The 19,493-nt window shown below is 35.5% G+C and overlaps 3 protein-coding genes across 3 annotated transcripts; 2 read left to right on the top strand and 1 right to left on the bottom strand.

Annotated features, from left to right (window-relative positions):
- Positions 1-1,067: 1,067 nt before the first annotated feature.
- On the bottom strand, positions 1,068-7,527 carry HELRODRAFT_162972 (hypothetical protein; the record flags this gene model as incomplete). The annotated part of the gene is made up of 5 exons (XM_009025016.1): positions 1,068-1,159; positions 1,606-1,767; positions 2,069-2,087; positions 2,260-2,386; positions 7,298-7,527. 5 exons carry the CDS (start codon positions 7,525-7,527, stop codon positions 1,068-1,070), a joined length of 630 nt encoding a protein of 209 aa, XP_009023264.1.
- A 7,844-nt stretch (positions 7,528-15,371) lies between these two features.
- On the top strand, positions 15,372-15,851 carry HELRODRAFT_162971 (hypothetical protein; the record flags this gene model as incomplete). The annotated part of the gene is made up of 2 exons (XM_009025015.1): positions 15,372-15,496; positions 15,650-15,851. The coding sequence occupies 2 exons, from the start codon at positions 15,372-15,374 to the stop codon at positions 15,849-15,851; spliced, it is 327 nt and encodes a 108-aa protein (XP_009023263.1).
- Positions 15,852-16,413: 562 nt separating this feature from the next.
- Positions 16,414-17,954, top strand: HELRODRAFT_162970 (hypothetical protein; the record flags this gene model as incomplete). Its single annotated transcript, XM_009025014.1, has 4 exons — positions 16,414-16,559; positions 16,869-17,007; positions 17,105-17,301; positions 17,585-17,954. The coding sequence occupies 4 exons, from the start codon at positions 16,414-16,416 to the stop codon at positions 17,952-17,954; spliced, it is 852 nt and encodes a 283-aa protein (XP_009023262.1).
- Positions 17,955-19,493: the final 1,539 nt, after the last annotated feature.

Genomic DNA, 19,493 nt, shown 5'->3' with positions numbered 1-19,493 from the left:
CGTCAGCAGTTGAAGTCTTGGCAGTTAAAGTTATCAATTCAGAAGTTGAGATGGAGTGAAAATCAATAGAATCAGATAGAGAGCGGCTTATGAATGAAATCGGATTAGTTGAAACAGCAGGAAGAGTAGAAAGAAGTTTGTTGCAGATAGTAGTAAAGTGTTCGTTCAAGTGTTCACATATTTGTCGTCAATGGGGATATTGTTTATGGTGAGTTTAGATATAGGAAGAAAAGATGAATTGGAGTTCAGGGCTTGCTTTATCAGTTTCCATTAGTATTTGGGATCGTTTTTAGAAACAGCAAAATTGATGACAGAATTTGCACTCAGTCTTTCTTTTTATTGAAGTGAAGAAGTTACGGAACTTTTTGTAGGCAGAGATGTTAGTATCGGTAGGAAATTTGATGCTTTTTATATATAATTTATATTTAGTTTTGGATAATTTGATGATATTTTTATTGATCCAACCTTTATGGCGTTTGTACTTGGAAGGTAGTTGTGGTGAGACAGCGTCTAGAATCCTGAAGAAAAAAAAGTAGAAATTTGTGCAACATTCATTGATATCGGTTAGTGTAGTGACTGAAGACCAATCTTGATTAGATAAACAAAAGTTTATCTGCTCAAGTGATCTGTAGGAAAGATTTCTAGAAACTTTTAGAGGAGTAGTAGTATAATACATTTCAAGAGAAGAGATGTGGTAAAAATAGGAATGTGGTCTGAAAAGTCATGTAACAAAATACCAGAAGAATGGACTGATAAATTGTTAGTAAAAATGTTGTCTATTAAAGAAGAAGATGACTGAGAAACACGAGTAGACTTAGATATAAGAAGATGAAAATTTAAAGAAGCTAAAAAATCAGGAAAAGATGCAACTGAGTGGTTAAGAGAAGGTTTCAGGAGATTTATGTTAAAATCACCAACAAGATATGTATTAGATTTAGATTTAAGTTTCACAAAAATGAGATTGAGCACTTGAATAAGCAAATCAATATCCGAATCAGGGGTTCTATAGAAAGCATATAAATATATTACTGCGTTGTTTAATTTGATTTCGATACCCAAGTAGTCTACTACACAATTGGAGAGCGTAACTTCATCCAAGACTGAATAATTGATACCATCCTTGAGAAAAATCCCAACACCACCACCTTGCTTGTTCGGTCTGTTTTTGAAAATAAAATTGTAATTAGTTAATTTAATAAGTTTAGCTGATAACTCGTTCAACCAAGATTCAGAAATAACTATTATGTTAAAAAAATTATCTAGAGAATTAATCAAAACTAGTAAATCATCAACTTTATGTAATAAACTCCTACTGTTAATGTGCAAAATGGATAGTGAAGAGTTAAATGGAAGAATTTTGATTGTATTGAAAGTATAATTAAAATCGTTGATAGTGTAGTAAGGAGAATTATAAGAAAAAGAATTAAGTAAATTAATATCAGGATCAATGTTAGAAAAAAGAATATTATCATTATTGTATGAAGTAGTAGAATAATTATTTAACAAAACATTCGAAGTTGACGATAGAATCAGAGGGTCCTCTTCTGATGTATGATTGTTAGATATTTTAGCCATTGTTAATTGATGTAGTATGGCCAAATTTACTTTTGAGGAACCGCCATTCACGGATGATTACGTTTTCTGGCAAATTGTCAGGATCTTGAATTTTAGAAGTATCACTGGCGTTGATGCATACTCTGAACATTGTTGAGTCTTCGTCTTCATTACGAGGCAGAGTACCCGACGGAGCCAGAGTGCGTTTCAGCACTGGATAGCACGAAATTACCTGAATACCCATAGTCAATCAAATTAATTCTGCTGCATTTTTTGATGTTGTTCATGGCAAATACAGATTTTTTGATCAATTTTTTATCAGCACTGAGTTTACTATTGTCGTTTTTTTTAGCGCCAACTATTTTAGTGGTAATTTTGATGATTCCAATTTGTTGCTAGTAATTGCAGGATTAGGTTGAATGGTTTCAGGTGAATTGTTAAGTCTTGGTCTTTTTTGTTACGAGTAATAACACTGAATGGCAAAGGGTTGTCTTCTAATGGAGATTGAACTGACCAGAGTGTAGCTGAATTGGCTGGATTAGGCATAGTTACGATGTTGTTTTTTTCCGGAAATATTACCGTCGAAATATAACTCGAATTACTGGCAAAATTATAGTTATCTCGTTTAGACGCTAAACAATTTATCTTGTTGTTCAATGTTGAAATTTCAATGCCGTGCATGTCTATTGCATTAACAATTTTTACCTGTTGAGCGTACAACATTTCTTTAATTTCGTTTTTCAGATTTTTGAAATTAACTTTAACTATATTGTCAAGAATAAGAACTTTAGCCAGATTAACACTGGCAAATAACGAACATTTTTCTAAAACACTGTTATTTTTCAAGTATTTCAAAATTGAGACACAATCTAGGAGTTTTTCTTTTTTTGTACAGCCACGACCAATTAACTTGTCTAATTTATCCAAATTTTGAGTTTCCAATTCAGTTTTCAAAGTTTTCAAAGCAGATATGAAATCTTCATTAGTATATATATATATATAATTTGGTTTAAAATTAATTTTAACGTCTAATTTGGCGCAAAAAGTTGTTGGCAAAGAAAACAACGTCCTACCTATATATATATATAAATATATATATATATATATATATATATATATATATATATATATATATATATATATATATATATACAGCCAAATCATGGACTTAAATAAGTATGAATCTAATAAATTGCGTCTTGTTGAAGTCTTATTTAAAAAGCAAATAAAAAAAAGAGAGTTGCATACAATCAAAGGAAAAAATTAAAGTCTGTTGATGACAATAAAATTTTCCGTGAGAAGAACAACTATGCAAGACGTCAAGTTGCACTGGCTCGGACAGATCAGTGCAGAGAGTGACTCACTAAAAGCAAAGGTGAACAAATGAAATCTCTGTATCGTATAGCAAAACAAGCAAAGCGTACGAAAAAAGACATAGTTGGTGCCTCATGTATTAAAAATGACAAAAATGAGATGGTCCTTGAACAAGATGAGATCAAGCTACAGTGGAGAGAATACCTCAACCGTCTGTAAAACGAAACAAATCCCATCAACGTTAACTTTGACGCTCCACCCATCGAAGACATCACTGTAGAGGAGCTTACAGAAGCTCTGAAAGCAATGAAGGATGGAGAGGCAGCAGGGCCCTATGGACTCACAAATGACATTATCAAAGCATCTGGTACTGCAAGTATCCAAACGTTACCAATCGAAAATTATCAATTTGGTTTTCTAGCGGGGAAATCAACAATTGATGCAATTCACATCCTTCGGCAACTGCAAAAGAAATACATCGTAAAGCATCAACAACTATCACACATTTTTGTAGACCTTGAAAAAGCATTTGATCGAGTTCCCCGTGAAGCAATCAGGTGAAGTCTATGTCGACAACTCATTCCAGAATATCTTGTTCGACTTGTGATGGAAATGTATACGAATACTAAGACTCTTGTCAGCACAACGGTTGGAAACACAGATGCATTTGACATCGGCGTTGGAGTTCACCAAGGCTCAATTCTCAGTCCACTGTTATTTATAACTGTGATGGAAGAAATCACAAAACCGATACGCACTGGTGACATTTGGAATCTAGTATGTGCTGATGATATCGTTTTAACAGCCACGTCTGAGCAGAATGCAGCACAGATGTTTGAAGATTGGAACACCAGACTCGCCGATCATGGATTCAAAGTCATGATCAGCAAAACCAGAGCAATGAACACTGGTGAACCCATCCAATCCACAGCTACTGGACGATGGCCCTGTTCAGTTTGTAAAGCTGGTGTAGGTAACAATTCACTCAAGTGTCAGCAGTGTAACCAATGGTGTCACAAACGTTGTTCAAAAATAATTGGTATTTTATCTAAAGTGTCCAATTTTGTTTGTCCTGCTTGCATCAATCCACAACAACAAATTCGAAATAGCAATGTTTTTGAAGTCATTAAGGTAAAGAAAGTCACATCGTTTCAATATCTAGGGGATGTTCTGGATTGTACTGGAACAGTTAAAGCTGCCGTTTGAGCACGCATACGTGCAGCCTGGAAAAATGACATCTCCTTGCCTCTATATTGATGCGGCGTGACATCCCACTACCACTACGATCAAGACTTTATAAATCTGTGATACGTCCGGTGTTGTTATATGGTGCAGAAACATGGCCAAGGACAACCAAACTGGAACAACAACTTCATCGAACCGACATGATAATGCTCCGTTGCAACGAATTAGTCTGAAGGACCACATCAATACAACCGAAATCCTGCGTCGTTCTGGTTTAGGTGATATAAAGGACGAATGCCGGCAACACCGTCTGAGATGGTTTAGTCATGTCAAACGAAGTGAAAACAGTGCCTTAACTTCTCTTGCAGATGTTGAAGTACCTGGCACACGTCCTAAAAGTCGTCCAAATAAGTCCTGGTCGCAAACAATCGAGCAAGACATGAAAGCTCTAAATTTAAAAGAAATGGATACAACTGATCTTCTAATTTGGCGCAATTAGTTGATGGAAAAGAAAACAACGTCCTACTTCGGGGAACCGGGTCTCTGGACGCAAAACGAAGATTGATTGATTATTTTTACAATTTATTTAGGGAATTTGTATAATCTAATTTGCATTTATTGTTTTCAGTGACTTTGTTAATTTACAATCTTCTTAACTAATTGATATGGTTTCTTTGTTCGGACTAACTGTTTTGTTTTATTCTTCGATGTAAGGTTTTATCGCTTTAGAGTTATGTTTTATTGTGCTAATTACTTTGATGTTATATTTTATTGTGCTATATTTATTGGTTTCTTTTACTTGTTCGTGATATCACTTTGGTCAATTTTACTTTCTTCAGTGTCTTCATCGGTATGTTGTTGTTGCCCCATTCTGGGGGACCCCTAGGGTTCCAATCGAGGCCGGAGCCAAACCGCCACTGCAGTTGGGTTTCTCCAGAGGTCTATTGTTTGTAGTTTTGTGGTGTTTTGTGGACAGCTAAACAGATGCGGTACATCATCTGTGTGATTGTTGCAGAAAGGACAGATGTTGAGGTGCCCACTGTAGATTCTGTTTTTGTAGCTGTTTAGAAAAATACTATGGCCAGAACGGAGTTAGGCTAGGGTCCGTCTGTTTGCCCTGGGAAGTGATTCCTCTGTTGGATCTATTTTTGGTGTAGGTGGAGGCCATCCGTCAAGCAACAGCAACGGCGACTGATACGTCTCTGTGGCGGCTTTGATGGTGTTATTTGAAGTGTTTTTAGAGCGGACTTCAGAGAATCGCTATTTATGGTTGTTGGTAGAACCGCATGGGTTGTTGAAGCCCATTTGGAGAGGAGGGTGGTCTTTATGTTGCGGTGCGGGTGTTGTTGCGTAATGATATGATGGCAAGGGTAGCTAGGGTTATGGCATAGGAGTAGGAATTGTGATGCTATTAGCTCCGAATGCTGCCTTACCGTTAACATTTGACATTCTGAATGAAGGTGCCGTTCTGAAGCGATCACATGGCAACCTGTAATCAGACGCAGGGCGGCATTCTGGGAGCGTTGAAGACGTGAGAAGCTTGAGTCTGATGTCAATGATGCCCAGGCAGGACAGGCATACTCGATTGTTGAACGACCGATGGTTTTGTAGGTCTGTAAAAAAGTTTCCTTGTCCTGGCCATAGGTTGTACCACTTAGTGCCTTTAAAATATTATTCCTTATTGAGGCCTTGGATGCTGTTTCTTTATGGTGTTGTGAGAAGGACAGCATCGTGTCTAACGTGAGGCCTAATATTTTTGGATTATGTTCGAGTGGTAATAAACTGTTATTTATTTTTATTGCTGGATGATGTTGATACTGTGAAGTGTGAGTGGTGAAGAGGGTGACTGTGGACTTAGAGGTGAAAATCTCCAAGTTTCTGCTATTGAAGAAGTCGTAAAGCTTCGGAAGGTAGCAATTGAGCCGAAGTGTCAAATCATCTGCATTCGGACCTGTAGTGTAGATTGAAAAATCGTCTGCATAAGAGATAACTTTGACGTCTGGAGGCGGGCTTGGTATTTTGGAGACGTAGTAGTTAAACAGAGTTGGTGAAATACAGAACCTTGAGGCACTCCTGAGCGGATGGTGCGTTGTTTTAAAAATTGTCGACGGAACTCTGTTGATGCAGAGCGTCCATGCAGATAGTTTGACAACCAGAGGACAATTGACCGTGGAAGCAATGATGACATGGGGTCGGAGATTAGGATGCGATGGTTAACGGTATCGAAGGCCTTTGTGAGGTCCAATGCTGTTAAGATTGTTCGGTGAGCTGGCCTCTTCTGATTTAGGCCGTTTGCGATGTCGTGACCATCGTGGTGAGAGCTGTTGTTGTAGAATGAAGTGGGCGAAAACCATGCTGATGGCTCGCTAAGGTTAGGTGATTCGAGATGATCGGCAGAATGCATTTTTCAAATACTTTAGCTGCCGGACATAGAAGAGATATGGGACGGTATGATTTCGCGTCGTTAACTGGTTTGCCGGGTTTTAGTATCTGAATGATTTTTGATTTCTTGTAAATTTCAGGAATCCTACAGGTTCGTAGTGATTCGTTAAAAATATTTGTTAGGAAGGAAATTCCCTTTGGGCCAAGGTGTTTTAGATGAAATATTGTCAGGTTGTCTGGTCCTGTTGCCTTGGACGGTTTGGAAGTTTTAATAGCTTCTGTAACCTGATTGGGGGTTAGTGTAGGATAGTCGTTAAGCGGAAGTTTCTTAACGGCTTTGTTGGTGATTCTATTTAGTTTGTTTGATGAATGTTTCGTAGCTGATGTAAAAATTTTATTGAATGAGTTGGCTATTTGCAGGTTGTTGGTTAGTGACCTGTTGTTGAAATTAATAGCGATGTTGGGGTATTGAGTTGGTTTGCCGCTAAGAGCTTTTATGGTGCTCCAGAGGAGCTTGGTGTTGGTTATCCTGTTGAAAGTGCACAGGAACTCCTTCCAACGCGATTGTTTTAATTTGTTGATTTTGTGTTGAATTATTGTTGATGTGGTTGCTATGTCCTTAGATGTTGGATCTGTAGCTCTGATGTCATCTCGTCTTTTCAATAGGTCGGTGATTTCTTTCGATAGACCTGGAGTTCGTCCAAGTTGAATGTGCCGCAGCCAAAATTTTTGATTTCACTGGCTAGGGCTTCTCCTCGTGTGTCCTCTAGACCTGAATACCACAGTGGGTCGTGTGCATTGACATCTCCCAACAAGACGACATTTGGGATTAATAAAAATTGGAATATGGATGCTGTGAAACCTGTTTGGCAGGTGGATTTTGGGGGGATGTAAATGTTGATAATGTTGATATCTGTGTCGCTTGCGTTGATTGTGATGGCCTGACTCAATTGTTGGAACATCTGGTAACGACTTGATGCTGTAGGGAATGCTGTTGTGGATGAGTAGTATGAGACCACCTCCTCGACCTATTCCTCGGTCTTTGCGGTAGATAGCGTATTTTTTGAAGACCGGATTCTTCATCGGTATCATTAGTGTTATTAGTATATTTAATTATTGTCCTTCTTGTCTGGAGTACTGTTGAAATCTTATGCTGATTGTTCATCAAGAGTTGTTTTATGTCGATGAGAATGGCTTCGGCTAATTTCAGATGGGAATGACTGGAATTACCGTATATCATTTTACTATATAATCATATCATATCGTCTTATATGCTTAGTGCATTTGCTTTTTCATTGAAGCCTTTATTTAAAATTTTTACGTAGACTGTAATTTCAAAGCTAAGTTCATTGCAGTTGACGAGGACATCAAGAAAAAGTAGTGGTTTATTATTCTTTTGCTCAATGGTGAAGTTTGCATAGGATTTGTTGAGAACATTAACTTTATTAGAATCTTATATAAAGATGTCATCAACGTATCTCACATAAATGTTATTTTGAAAAATTGATTTTTCGAGATGACCAATATCTTGAAAGGCGAATGGAACACCTAGAGGTGAGCTCATAGCAATTCCATCTATCTCCTTGTATAGCTTCTTATTAGGACTGTAGGACGGTGTCTCCGTGATGCAAATTTGCAACAATTCAATCAATCAATCTTCGTTTTGCGTCCAGAGACCCGGTTTCCCGAGGTAGGACGTAACAAATTTGCAACAATGACTTTAGCATGTGTTCAGGTATTTTTAAAGATGTCTACCAATGTTTTCATCAAAGATACCATCAAAATAATAATCAACACCGTTTACCACACCAATCAAACCTCGAATCTTCCATCGTTCGGGCGCATCATCGTTCTGGAGAAAACTATAGTTACCTTATATATTTATTTATTATATATATTTATTATTTAAATATATATATATATATAAGTATTTTTAAAATATATTAAAACAATTAATAATATTACTTTTGGGTTTGAGGAAAGATTATTATTCATTTTATTAAAATAATTGTTTCATATGTATGTTCAAAAAGTTTCAATGATATATCAATATCTCAACTAAATTTTTTTAAGTTAAAGAGATATGGCGTTTTGCCTTGTTAACATGTAAAAATTTCAATGATATATCAATATTTCAACAAAAATTTTTAGATAAAGATATATGGCGTTCTACATTGTTACAAGTTTCGGACAAGACTCAAAAATTGTTAACAATGTCACACAAAATTCCTGGGCTTGAAAATAATTGAATTATTTTTTATAAATGATTTATTTTGTTGATGAAATAAATACATTCGGGTATTTATTGTTGAAATTAAAAAAAATTCGAAGCCGGTCGAGCAAAACCTTTTATCTTCATTTTATATACTTGTTTTTCGGTCTGTTTTTCATCTTACCTTTGTTGTTTTTATCAAAGTTTTATCCTTTATTTATTAAAATTCAAAGCCGGTCGGGGAAAAACTTTTATCTTCATTTTATATACTTGTTTTTTCAATCTGTTTTTTCATGTTACTTTTGTTGTTTTTATCAAAGTTTTATCCTTTGTTTATTAAATCGATGATAAGCTTATTAAAAGTCAATTTATTTGTTTCATTGTTGTAAACTCCACTATCGTCAAATTAATCAACCGTAGGTATACCAATTTCTGATAGTTAAAACTGCTTCAACAAGCAGCTTGTTTAAATGTTTGTGACAGTGCCAACAGAAGAAGAGCTAGTGAATCATTCTCGAATTTTTGAAACTCAAAATATTGGATTAAATTGATTATCTAATTTTTTAAAATCTACTTTAAAAATTTTTTTTAGTTTTTTAAAAAGCTCTTTGGCACCAGCCACAAAATTGACAAGGCGTTGTCTAAAAAAGAAGATTAATCAATGGTCTTTATTAAATGCCAATGGAGTTTATAAACCCAATTATTAGGAAAAATTTATTTTCAAAAATTGTTTTTTAAAAGTTACGACATTAAGATGGATTGAGATCAAATTTTGTTACACTCCTCAAAAAACATATTTTCAGTCAGGAAAATCTTGTTTGAACATAAATGTAAGGGAAACAAAACTAATAATTTTTATAAAGAAAAGTTTTGTAGAAAGTGAATTGAAACTTTCAAGATCCCAGTTACGTTTAATTTTTAACTCATGTTTCCACATCTTTAATTTGTCTCTGTAAATGAGTGTTACTTTTTTTCCCAAGTAATAAACAAGAATGGAGAACCGTTGCAACGATCTGTTTTTAGTTATCTACCATTGTTGTTATCAGCAAATTTTTATTTAAATATTATGCCTAAAATCCAGCACGCAAAACCTATAAACTTTTATAAACCCTAAACCCAGGCAAATAGTCTTATTGAACATTTTCTACATATTTTTTAATTTGAAGCCAGGAAATGATGTATGGAAAAAGGCGTTTATTGTCAAAATATTTTGGAACAGTATTTAATGTGTCGCCAATTGTTAAATACTTGTAAGTTTTTTAATAAGTTTTACAAATTGTTAAATATAGTAATAAATTATATTCACAAAAATCTTTTATTACATTTATTATTTTACAGAGGATGCTAAATTAATGTTTCAGTTAATAACTAAAACAAAACTTTATCTAACATCATTTTGCTAAGACTTGTGTAGAAAGAAGGATGAATAATTTTTAAAATTTGTGTGTATATGTGTTTCAATATAATTATAATAATATTAAATATATCAATATTACCAATATAATTTTTATAAATTGTAGTGTAAATGGCTCACGACGTGTTAAATTTCGTTAACTTACTAACAAATATGCTGACATTTATGTACTTTTCGTAAAGAAAGTAATATAAATAAATATAATATTGTTAAGATGTATCCGATGAGTAAGTTGAAGGCTCCTTACAGTCATCCTATATCTATATTTTGTTTGAAGTCAATGCACTGTGTTGTATAACGACTAAATAGCGCCAAAAATTGATGTAGGTCAGGCAAATTTGGTATTTTCTGGAAGTATTTAATTAAAATACTAGTAAACAACCGCATCCTAGGTAAAATATTATAAACCAAAAAAAAACTACCTGATCATCGTTTGACGATGTAATGTTTCCAATGGGCCGACCAAACGAGTGCAAAATTATTTTTAAACAGGGTGCCTTTAAACGATGGTGCTACAGCAAAAACTGATAATTTTTTGCTTTATCATAGTTAAATGCTGAATGATTGAAATTTAAACGTTTCAATCAGGTTGTCGGAGTCGGAAGACTTTGCCAGAATCGGAATTTTTTTAGAGACTGGAGTCTTTTTTTTCTTTACTTATACTTTAGATAGTGTTATGAATTTGAAGAAAAGTTGTTTGAAAATAATACACCTAAAGGGAAATTTTTGGCTCTACCATTTAATTGATTGAACATTTGATTATGAGGACTGTACATTGTATAAATCTACAATAGATTTTTAAATGCGCGTTTGAAAAATTATAAGAGGTGCTTTGTCTGCGCTCTGGTTTATAAATTTTTATTAAATGATTTTTATAGTTAGCTTACTATTTAGTTTTAGATATTTCAGACAGCCGTGCCTTAGCAAATGTTTTTGCTTGGATATAGTATTTGGTAAGACGGTAGAAACTGCATATCTAGTTGAGAACCACAGTGTAATCTCACTTCGGATTAGGTAAAATGTCCAAACTAAAAATGCAATACATTTTCCTCTGTTTTGATAAAAAGGAAGATGGTGAAAATCACCAAAGCCTTAATAACATGCCGTTCATGTTTGTTTATTCAGGAATATTTGGTCAAAAATTGTGTGAATTTGTTTTCGAAAAACGGTTTAAAAATCAAGACAAAAGGAAATTATGGGTAGGGACAAATGGAGAAGAACCTCTTTAAAAATGTTGGGGATGACATCATGTGGAAATTAAGCCAGTTTCGCCGTGCAGAAAGATTATGGGGAAGGAAATAACGACAAAAAAAATCCAGACAAGATTTTCCTGCAAACTCAACGTTTTGGCAAACGGTTGTTTAAACAACCAAAATCCGGTAAACTGATTGTTTTATAAATAGAACTTGAGGATCACTTTGCACATACTAACTCAACGAATACTGGTGAATTAGAAGCTAACATGTTAAAAACTGAGTATGAGCCCATGTCCAACTTCTACCTCTTCTTTAGGAAATCAATACCGTCTTAAAAGGTTGTTCCTTGTTTGCTCCTTGTTCAAATAGAATACCGTACCTGATTTAAACGAATGATGTTCCACGCAACAACATTTCTTTATTTACCGCTGTTCTAATTCATGGCATCCCCTTGTCTCTATATTGATGCGGCGTGACATCCCACTACCATTACGATCAAGACTTTATAAATCTGTGATACGTCCGGTGTTGTTATATGGTGCAGAAACATGGCCAATGACAACCAAACTGGAACAACAACTTCAACGAACCGACATGAAAATGCTCCGATGGATGCAACGAATTAGTCTGAAGGACCACATCAAATCTACCGAAATCCTGCGTCGTGCTGGTTTAGATGATATAAAGGACGAATGCCAGCAACACCGTCTGCGGTGGTTTGGTCATGTCAAACGAAGTAGAAACAGTGCCATAACTTCTCTTGCAGGTGTTGAAGTACCTGGCACACGTCCCAAAGGCCGTCCGAAGAAGTCCTGGTCGCAAACAATCGAGCAAGACATGAAAGCTCTAAATTTAAATGAAATGGATACAACTGATCGTCTAATTTGGCGCAAAATTTGATGGCAGAGAGAACAACGTCCTACCTCGGGAAACCGGGTCTCTGGACGCAAAACGAAGATTGATTAGAGGGTTGTTATTGTCTAAATTTTCTATTTTAGGGTTTGATTGAATTGATTTTAGGGAGTTGATTTCTATCAACTGTTCATTTACAGTTATGCATGATTCTAACTTGTATGCCTCTTTTTAAACTGGAGTTTTGCAGCTCAAATACTTTTCTATTGGGTTGAAATTTGTCTAGAAATTTGTTTTCTGCGCGAGTGAGCATTATCGAATTTCATTACTCTGAAACTTTTTTTGGAAACTATTTTGTTATTATGTTCCGCAACTCAATATTTGATTTTTTTTTTTTTGAATTATAAACGCCAATCACGATAATGAAAATCACGACATAACGTTATAAAAGTTGTTGAAATATTCAAGACAAAATGACTGCAAAGTGAAGAAAAAAGTTACGCAGAAAACTATATAAAACTCATATAAAACTTTTGTAATATAGCGCGGGGTCCAATAGACTAGGTTATTGGTGTCAGAATTTCATTCCAGGTAGTATATTTTAAAGTTTTTGGATTCATTATATGCATTGATACAAATAAATAAGAGTCACAAAAGTTTAAAAAAATCTAAAAATTGTTTGTTTCAAACATTTTATGGGTTAAATACGGTGATCGTTGCGGGTTTGTCGAATATTTAGAGCCTTTATCACAAACTTCGTAACTAGCAGTCTATAATTTTTATTGAATGATGGCGTTTAGTTGAATTAATTTCATTGTGATAATTTGTTTACTTTCCATTTAGGAGGTCTACTAGTTATACGTGCGAAGTCTGTAAAAGAAAATCGCATTTTATGAATAATGATTTCATTTCATTGAAGTAATTTTTTTATGTTTCATCTTAAACATAATATTTTATTTAATTGCTAACCTAAATTAATTTGAAAAATTTTTAATTTAAAACTTAAGTTAAATTTTATTACCAATACAAAGCGGTGTTTCTCATGAACCTTTGTTTTTAACATTACATTAATTAAACTGGATACTGCTTTCCTATAGATGAAAATTTAGAACCGGTATTTTCACAACCCCATGATATCTGTTAAATACTTCATGAATTAATTGAAAATGAATAAAGTTGAACCAGCAACGTTTGCAATCTACTAGCCAAATATGGTTTGAGCCATTAAAAGACCATATCGATCATGTATGGTGGCAGGTCGATCATGTCTGACAATATGAAATGCGAATACATCAGTGAAAAACGGATATTTATGTTTTACAAATGTACAATCTTTTGAAATCAACCTTTCGGTAGACAAACGTGAAATTTGATGTAGACAGGCATATTTTTTCAGATCATTCACTATAGAGCCAACTCTTTAGTTCTTTTATTTGGGTTTTTGGCAAATCGACAATTTACAAATACGAATTTTCAGAAAACCATCCTAAATTGTGGTGGTCACCACTTTTATCATTTATTTATCTTATTTGTATCATTAAACGTTCAATACAAAGTGTGACAAGAACTATAAATAATTAAAACACTCTAAACAATTTTTTTATTAGTCTTTATTATTGCAGCTCTGACATACGCAGAACCACTTACAATGTTACAGATATATTATGTTATCTATATATCTTTTATTATGTTCTTCTTTTCTTCATCTATTGATTTGAAGCAGCCATCTTTCGCCACAAAGGCTGTTTATCCTTTTCACACGCCGTACACATGTATTTATGTGCACGCGCAAGCACCGCATCATATACGCTGAGTATATGATAGCCATTGAGATGTTTTGACTCAGCGAGCATTTGAACCACCGAGCCATCTCGCCAGCCAACATGCGACAACTTACGTCGTCTACCCATTCACCAACCTCGAAAGGATGGACGGCTGGGTTGACCGGGGGTCGGCTACTCGGATGAATCTGTAGAAACTGCAGAATTCGAACCCGGGTCGTGGGAGTGGTAGACGGACACGCTAACCACTCGGCCACGAGACTCCTAACATAACATAACTTAATGTTTTTTACAAATGAGTGAAAATGTGAATCCTTTTTCAATTAACACTCTTACATTTATCAACATAAACGATTCGCAGAATTTTCAAATTTTGCAAATTTGTCAATAAATAAAGATAGAGCTGGCTGGCTAATATCTAGCTGTGGAAGAAATATCAAAAACTGTTTTTTCAGGATCTTTCGTAGTTTTTGTTTAGGTGTCAATGTGAAATATCCGTGTTGGTTAATTTACGTATTTTAGGCAAATTTATTTCAGTTCTTTCCATATTCTACTTGCAATTTCATTTTCTAGGAATCACTTGCGAAAACCCAAGTTTTACGGCGGCCGTCATTGTACAAAATTTTGAGAAAATAAGTATTAGCCGTTGTGTTAATAACCCAGTAAAAGAAGCAGAAATACATATATTGAGCCATTTTTTGCAGAAATACAAATATTGGGCCAGTATTTTGTTGTTATTTTATGAGTGGAAATGAACGCGCGTAAAATTAACAAGAACACATGGTAACATCGTAAAACTTCCATAACTTTTTTGTTGTTTTTACACTCATACCGATCTACAAAAATGTAATATCGTCGAACAGGAGAACTAGTGATAATTGTCGTCAAGCTAATATTAAATGTAGCGGTTAATAAATCTTTTTGTTACACGATGTCATTAAGGATGAAATTTTGACATATTCGTTATCGCAGGAACGTAAATACTGTTATAATCGCTGAAATGAATAAATTGCGCAATATTATTTATTATTTGATTATTGTTATCTTTGCTAAATTTGTAATTTGGGGATTGTAAACTACGGAAGATTGTAAAGAAAAGAAATATTGTATCTATGCTAAAAATCTAAATATGTCCTGATTAGTCATGTTTACAACCAGGTTTCCAGCAGAGAAAGCGAAATCGTAAAAGTGATTTATGTAGTTACTTGGATTAGTTTATTTGTTTCTATTATTTTTGGTATGTATTCAAATAAACGTTCAACGAAGTTTGCGTTCGAAGCAGTTGCGTTCATCTATCGGAAATCTTGAACCTAAGGAATAGCGAAAAATTGCCGAGCATTAGAAACTACAACACTGGTGTTGGATATATAGAGATTATGGAAGTTACAACATCGGTGTTGGTGGTTAGGACCGTCAAGGGTTACAACATCAGAAGGTCAGAAGTAAGATTTTTTATAGCTTGAAACTCTCTGCAGTAAAGAATGCCAGCGCTAAAAGAATTCAATACAACTAGTCTGAAGAAGAAACTGCGACACGAAAGAGGCTCTCTAATGAAAAATGAAATCGATCTGTATGAGTTCGATTTTCCGGATCTTATGAAAGAACAGTTCGTTAAAATTAATAGAAAATTTGATAAACGGACAGTCAAAATTAATAGAATATTCGATGAACATACAGCCGATATGAACAGAATGATCGATCAACACGGAGTGGAATGGATTAGATTAATACGATCAGATTTTTGAAAAACATCACCTAGTGAAGTGATAATCGAAAATAACAAAGAAACAATTACACAAAATCCGGAAGTTCTTGGCAGCTTATCACTAGCTTATTCAACTACGTACAATTACATTTGCGATTGCAAGTCTATCATTCCCATGGAAGCACGTGTTGACTGCGACGCACGTGTTAACAGCGATGCACGTGTTGTCGTGAAGAACCTAGAATCACCCTATTAATTAAGTTGCTAACGAAGACAAGGAAGTTTTCAAAAATATTCGAGAAGTTAGCAGTGATAAAGACACCGAAATTTTTGATATGCAGTGGTACTACTACTCGGATTTTTCTGCTAACAACTCGCCCTTTTTCATCGATAAAACAATAGCATTGGTATTAATAGCAACAACGATTACAATGCAACACCCACCAATGATTCAACTTTTGATGATGATTTGGATAAGACGTTTTCAGGGAAAGCATTAATCTGGAGATTTAACGACGTCAGTGAAGATGATTTTAATGTTAATGCGAGTATTGAGAATTGGGGCAGACGATAATTTCCGTTTTGAGGTATATTCCAACACGCACGTAAAATAAAGGCTTGGTTCTCGTCTACCTGGATGATAATATCAAAAACGGCTTAATTGCTGGTGAGGATGAGTTTTTTATCGCTCCACCACTGATCGGCAACGAATTTTACAATATGCATCAAAGATACCCGTCTGGTCATTTTACACCTCGTAAAATCAATAGAAAGAAAGCTAGAGGAACCGAAACAACGGAAATGCGGTATAACCTGACATGAAATACCGCATATATCAAGAACAAAGACCTGGTCTAGTTGTACGACCTACGGTTCGGAAAAAGGCAGTGCCCGACGAAACTCCCAAGGAATTGAAAAGATTGATGCAAAAGATACCCAGACAAACTCCCAAAGAATTGGAAAAGTCGATACAAAATCACCAACAAGATAAAGATAGACTTGTGATCCTGGAAGAAAATGGACAAAGATGAAAGTTTTCAATTTTGTCTAGATTATCTCTTATTTATCAAAATTAAAAAGTAACGCCTATGTTAAGGATTAACAGGCTGAGGTGGGGGTAATGTTATAACCGCGGAAATGATCAAATTGCGCTATACTATTTATTATTTGATTATTGTTATCTTTGCTATATTTGCAATCTTTTAATCTAGATTTTATTGTTTCTATAACTGTTGATATTCAAATAAACGTTCAACAAAGTTTGCGTTTGAAGCACTTGTGTTCATTCATCGGAAATCTGGAACCCATGGAATAACGAACACTTGACGATCGTTGGAAGCTACAATACTGGTGATGGAAATATAAAGATCATTGAAGTTATAAAATCGGTTTGTATAGTTTTGAACGTCAAGGTTTGCAACATTACCATCATGCTACATAGTTTAGCACCCTCTGCCATTTTTCTAAAAGCTTCTCCAAAGACAAATTATTTACATCAATTTACTCAAGGGTTTCTCCATCGCCGACGCAATACACAATGAGTTTGAAAATTTGTCCTTAAAATTTACTACATATTCGTCATCTATCTATTTCACCTATCTACTGGCCGCCAAAACAGGTTTTAAGTTAACCAGTTTCATCAACCAGCTTAGACTATCAGCGGTCAAGACCATCCATTTATTGTATGCAGCGACTTTACAACTAAGGTCTATTAATCAATCTTTGGCTGATTTAATCATTTTTTCCTTTGGTATACCTCTTATTTAAAAATAGATTCTATTAATCAATCTATTGCTTTAGCTGATTTAATCATTTTTTTTTCCTTTGGTATACCTCTTCGTCCTGGGTGTGACATAAAACTGCATCCACGCTGCCTTGCGTGCTTTTGAGCGAAAGGCTAGGCCCACTGCTTATAACTGGTGGTTGTCGTCAGGATGGGTGCCCGGATGTAAAAACTTTTCCCCAAATTATTCCTATGCCATCACAAAGAAAAACAACGGCCCCTAGTCCCCAGCAGGCCTTAAGTGATCAAGGGGTGCCAAGAATCCCTGGGAAGTATGCAATAGCGGAGGGATGTTGCAGAAAAATTCAGAATGGCCCCTCTATGGTACTTAGACTTGGAACGCTCAATGTTGGATCACTGACTGGCCGCAGCATGGAAATCGCAGAAATGTTCGAGCGTAGAAGGATTGACATCTGCTGCTTTCAGGAAACCCGATGGAAATCGAATGGTGTCTGTCATGTCAACTCAGACAAAGAAAAATATAAACTATTCAGGAATGGTCAAAAGACGGCCAAAAATGGTGTTGGAATTTTTGTCAGAGAACCAACCGCTAGCCCAAGAAGTACTGGATATTAAAAGGATTAATTCACGTCTCATGTGGATCAAGCTTCGCCTAGAAAAGCAAACAATGATTATTTTTTCTGCATACGCACCACAGACAGGCGAATCAGAAGAGATGAAAAATGACTTCTGGACTGCATTCTCTGACACCATCTCAACAATACCAAAATCTGAAACAATCCTGATTGGAGGCGATCTCAATGGCCACGTTGGCGAGAAAACAGATGGTTTTGACAACGTACATGGCGGTTTTGGCTATGGAAAACGGAATGAAGATGGCAACCGCATCCTTAAGTTTGCTGAAAGTCACGGGTTTTGTTTACTGAACACATATTTTAGAAAGAGGTTGGAACATCTCATAACATACAAAAGTGGACCATCAGCCACGCAAATTGATTTCATCACTGTCAAGCAACAGCACCGAAGATTATTCAAAAACGTTCCACCCATCGAAGGTCCGATTCCAGACATCACTGTAGAGGAGCTGACAGAAGCTCTGAAAGCTATGAAGAATGGAAAGGCAGCAGGGTCCTCTGGACTCACAAATGACATTATCAAAGCATCTGGTACTGCAGGTGTCCAAACGTTACTACAACTTTGTCGTGAAATCTGGAGAAATTGCTCAATGCCTTTCTGAATGGAACTATAGCATGACAGTTCTTCTATACAAAGGCAAAGGTGATCCATTGAACTGTTCATCATATCGGGGTATAACGTCTGTTAGAAAACTCCATGAAAATTGTCGAGAAAATCATTGAGAGAAGATTAACGTCGTGCATCACAATCGGAAATTATCAATTTGGTTTTCTAGCGGGGAAATCAACAATTGTTGCAATTCACATTCTTCGGAAACTGCAAGAGAAGTACCTCGCAAAGCATCAACAACTATCACACATTTTGAAGACCTTGAAAAAGCATCTGATCGAGTTACCCGTGAAGCAATGAGGACAACTCATTCCAGAATATCTTGTTCGACTTGTGATGGAAATGTATACGAATACTAAGACTCTTGTCAGCACAACGGTTGGAAATACAGATGCATTTGACATCGGCGTTGGAGTTCACCAAGGCTCGATTCTCAGTCCACTGTTATTTATAACTGTGATGGAAGAAATCAAAAAACCGATACGCACTGGTGACATTTGGAATCTAGTATATGCTGATGATATCGTTTTAACAGCCACCTCTGAGCAGAATGCAGCACAGATGTTTGAACATTGGAACACCAGACTCGCCGATCATGGATTCAAAGTCAACATCAGCAAAACCAAAGCAATGAACACTGGTGAACCCATCCAATCCACAGCTACTGGACGATGGCCCTGTTCAGTTTGTAAAGCTGGTGTAGGTAACAATTCAATCAAGTGTCAGCAGTATAACCAGTGGTGCCACAAACGTTGTTCAAAAATAGTTGGTACTTTATCTAAAGTGTCCAATTTTGTTTGTCCTGCTTGCATCAATGCACAACAACAAATTCGAAATAGCAATGTTTTTGAAGCCATTAAAATAGAGAAAGTCACATCGTTTCAATATCTAGGGGATGTTCTGGATTAT

The sequence above is a fragment of the Helobdella robusta genome, assembly GCF_000326865.2.
Source record: "Helobdella robusta unplaced genomic scaffold HELROscaffold_4, whole genome shotgun sequence".
NCBI classification, from domain to species: Eukaryota; Metazoa; Annelida; class Clitellata; order Rhynchobdellida; family Glossiphoniidae; genus Helobdella; species Helobdella robusta.
This window is presented reverse-complemented; position numbering and strand designations above follow the sequence as displayed.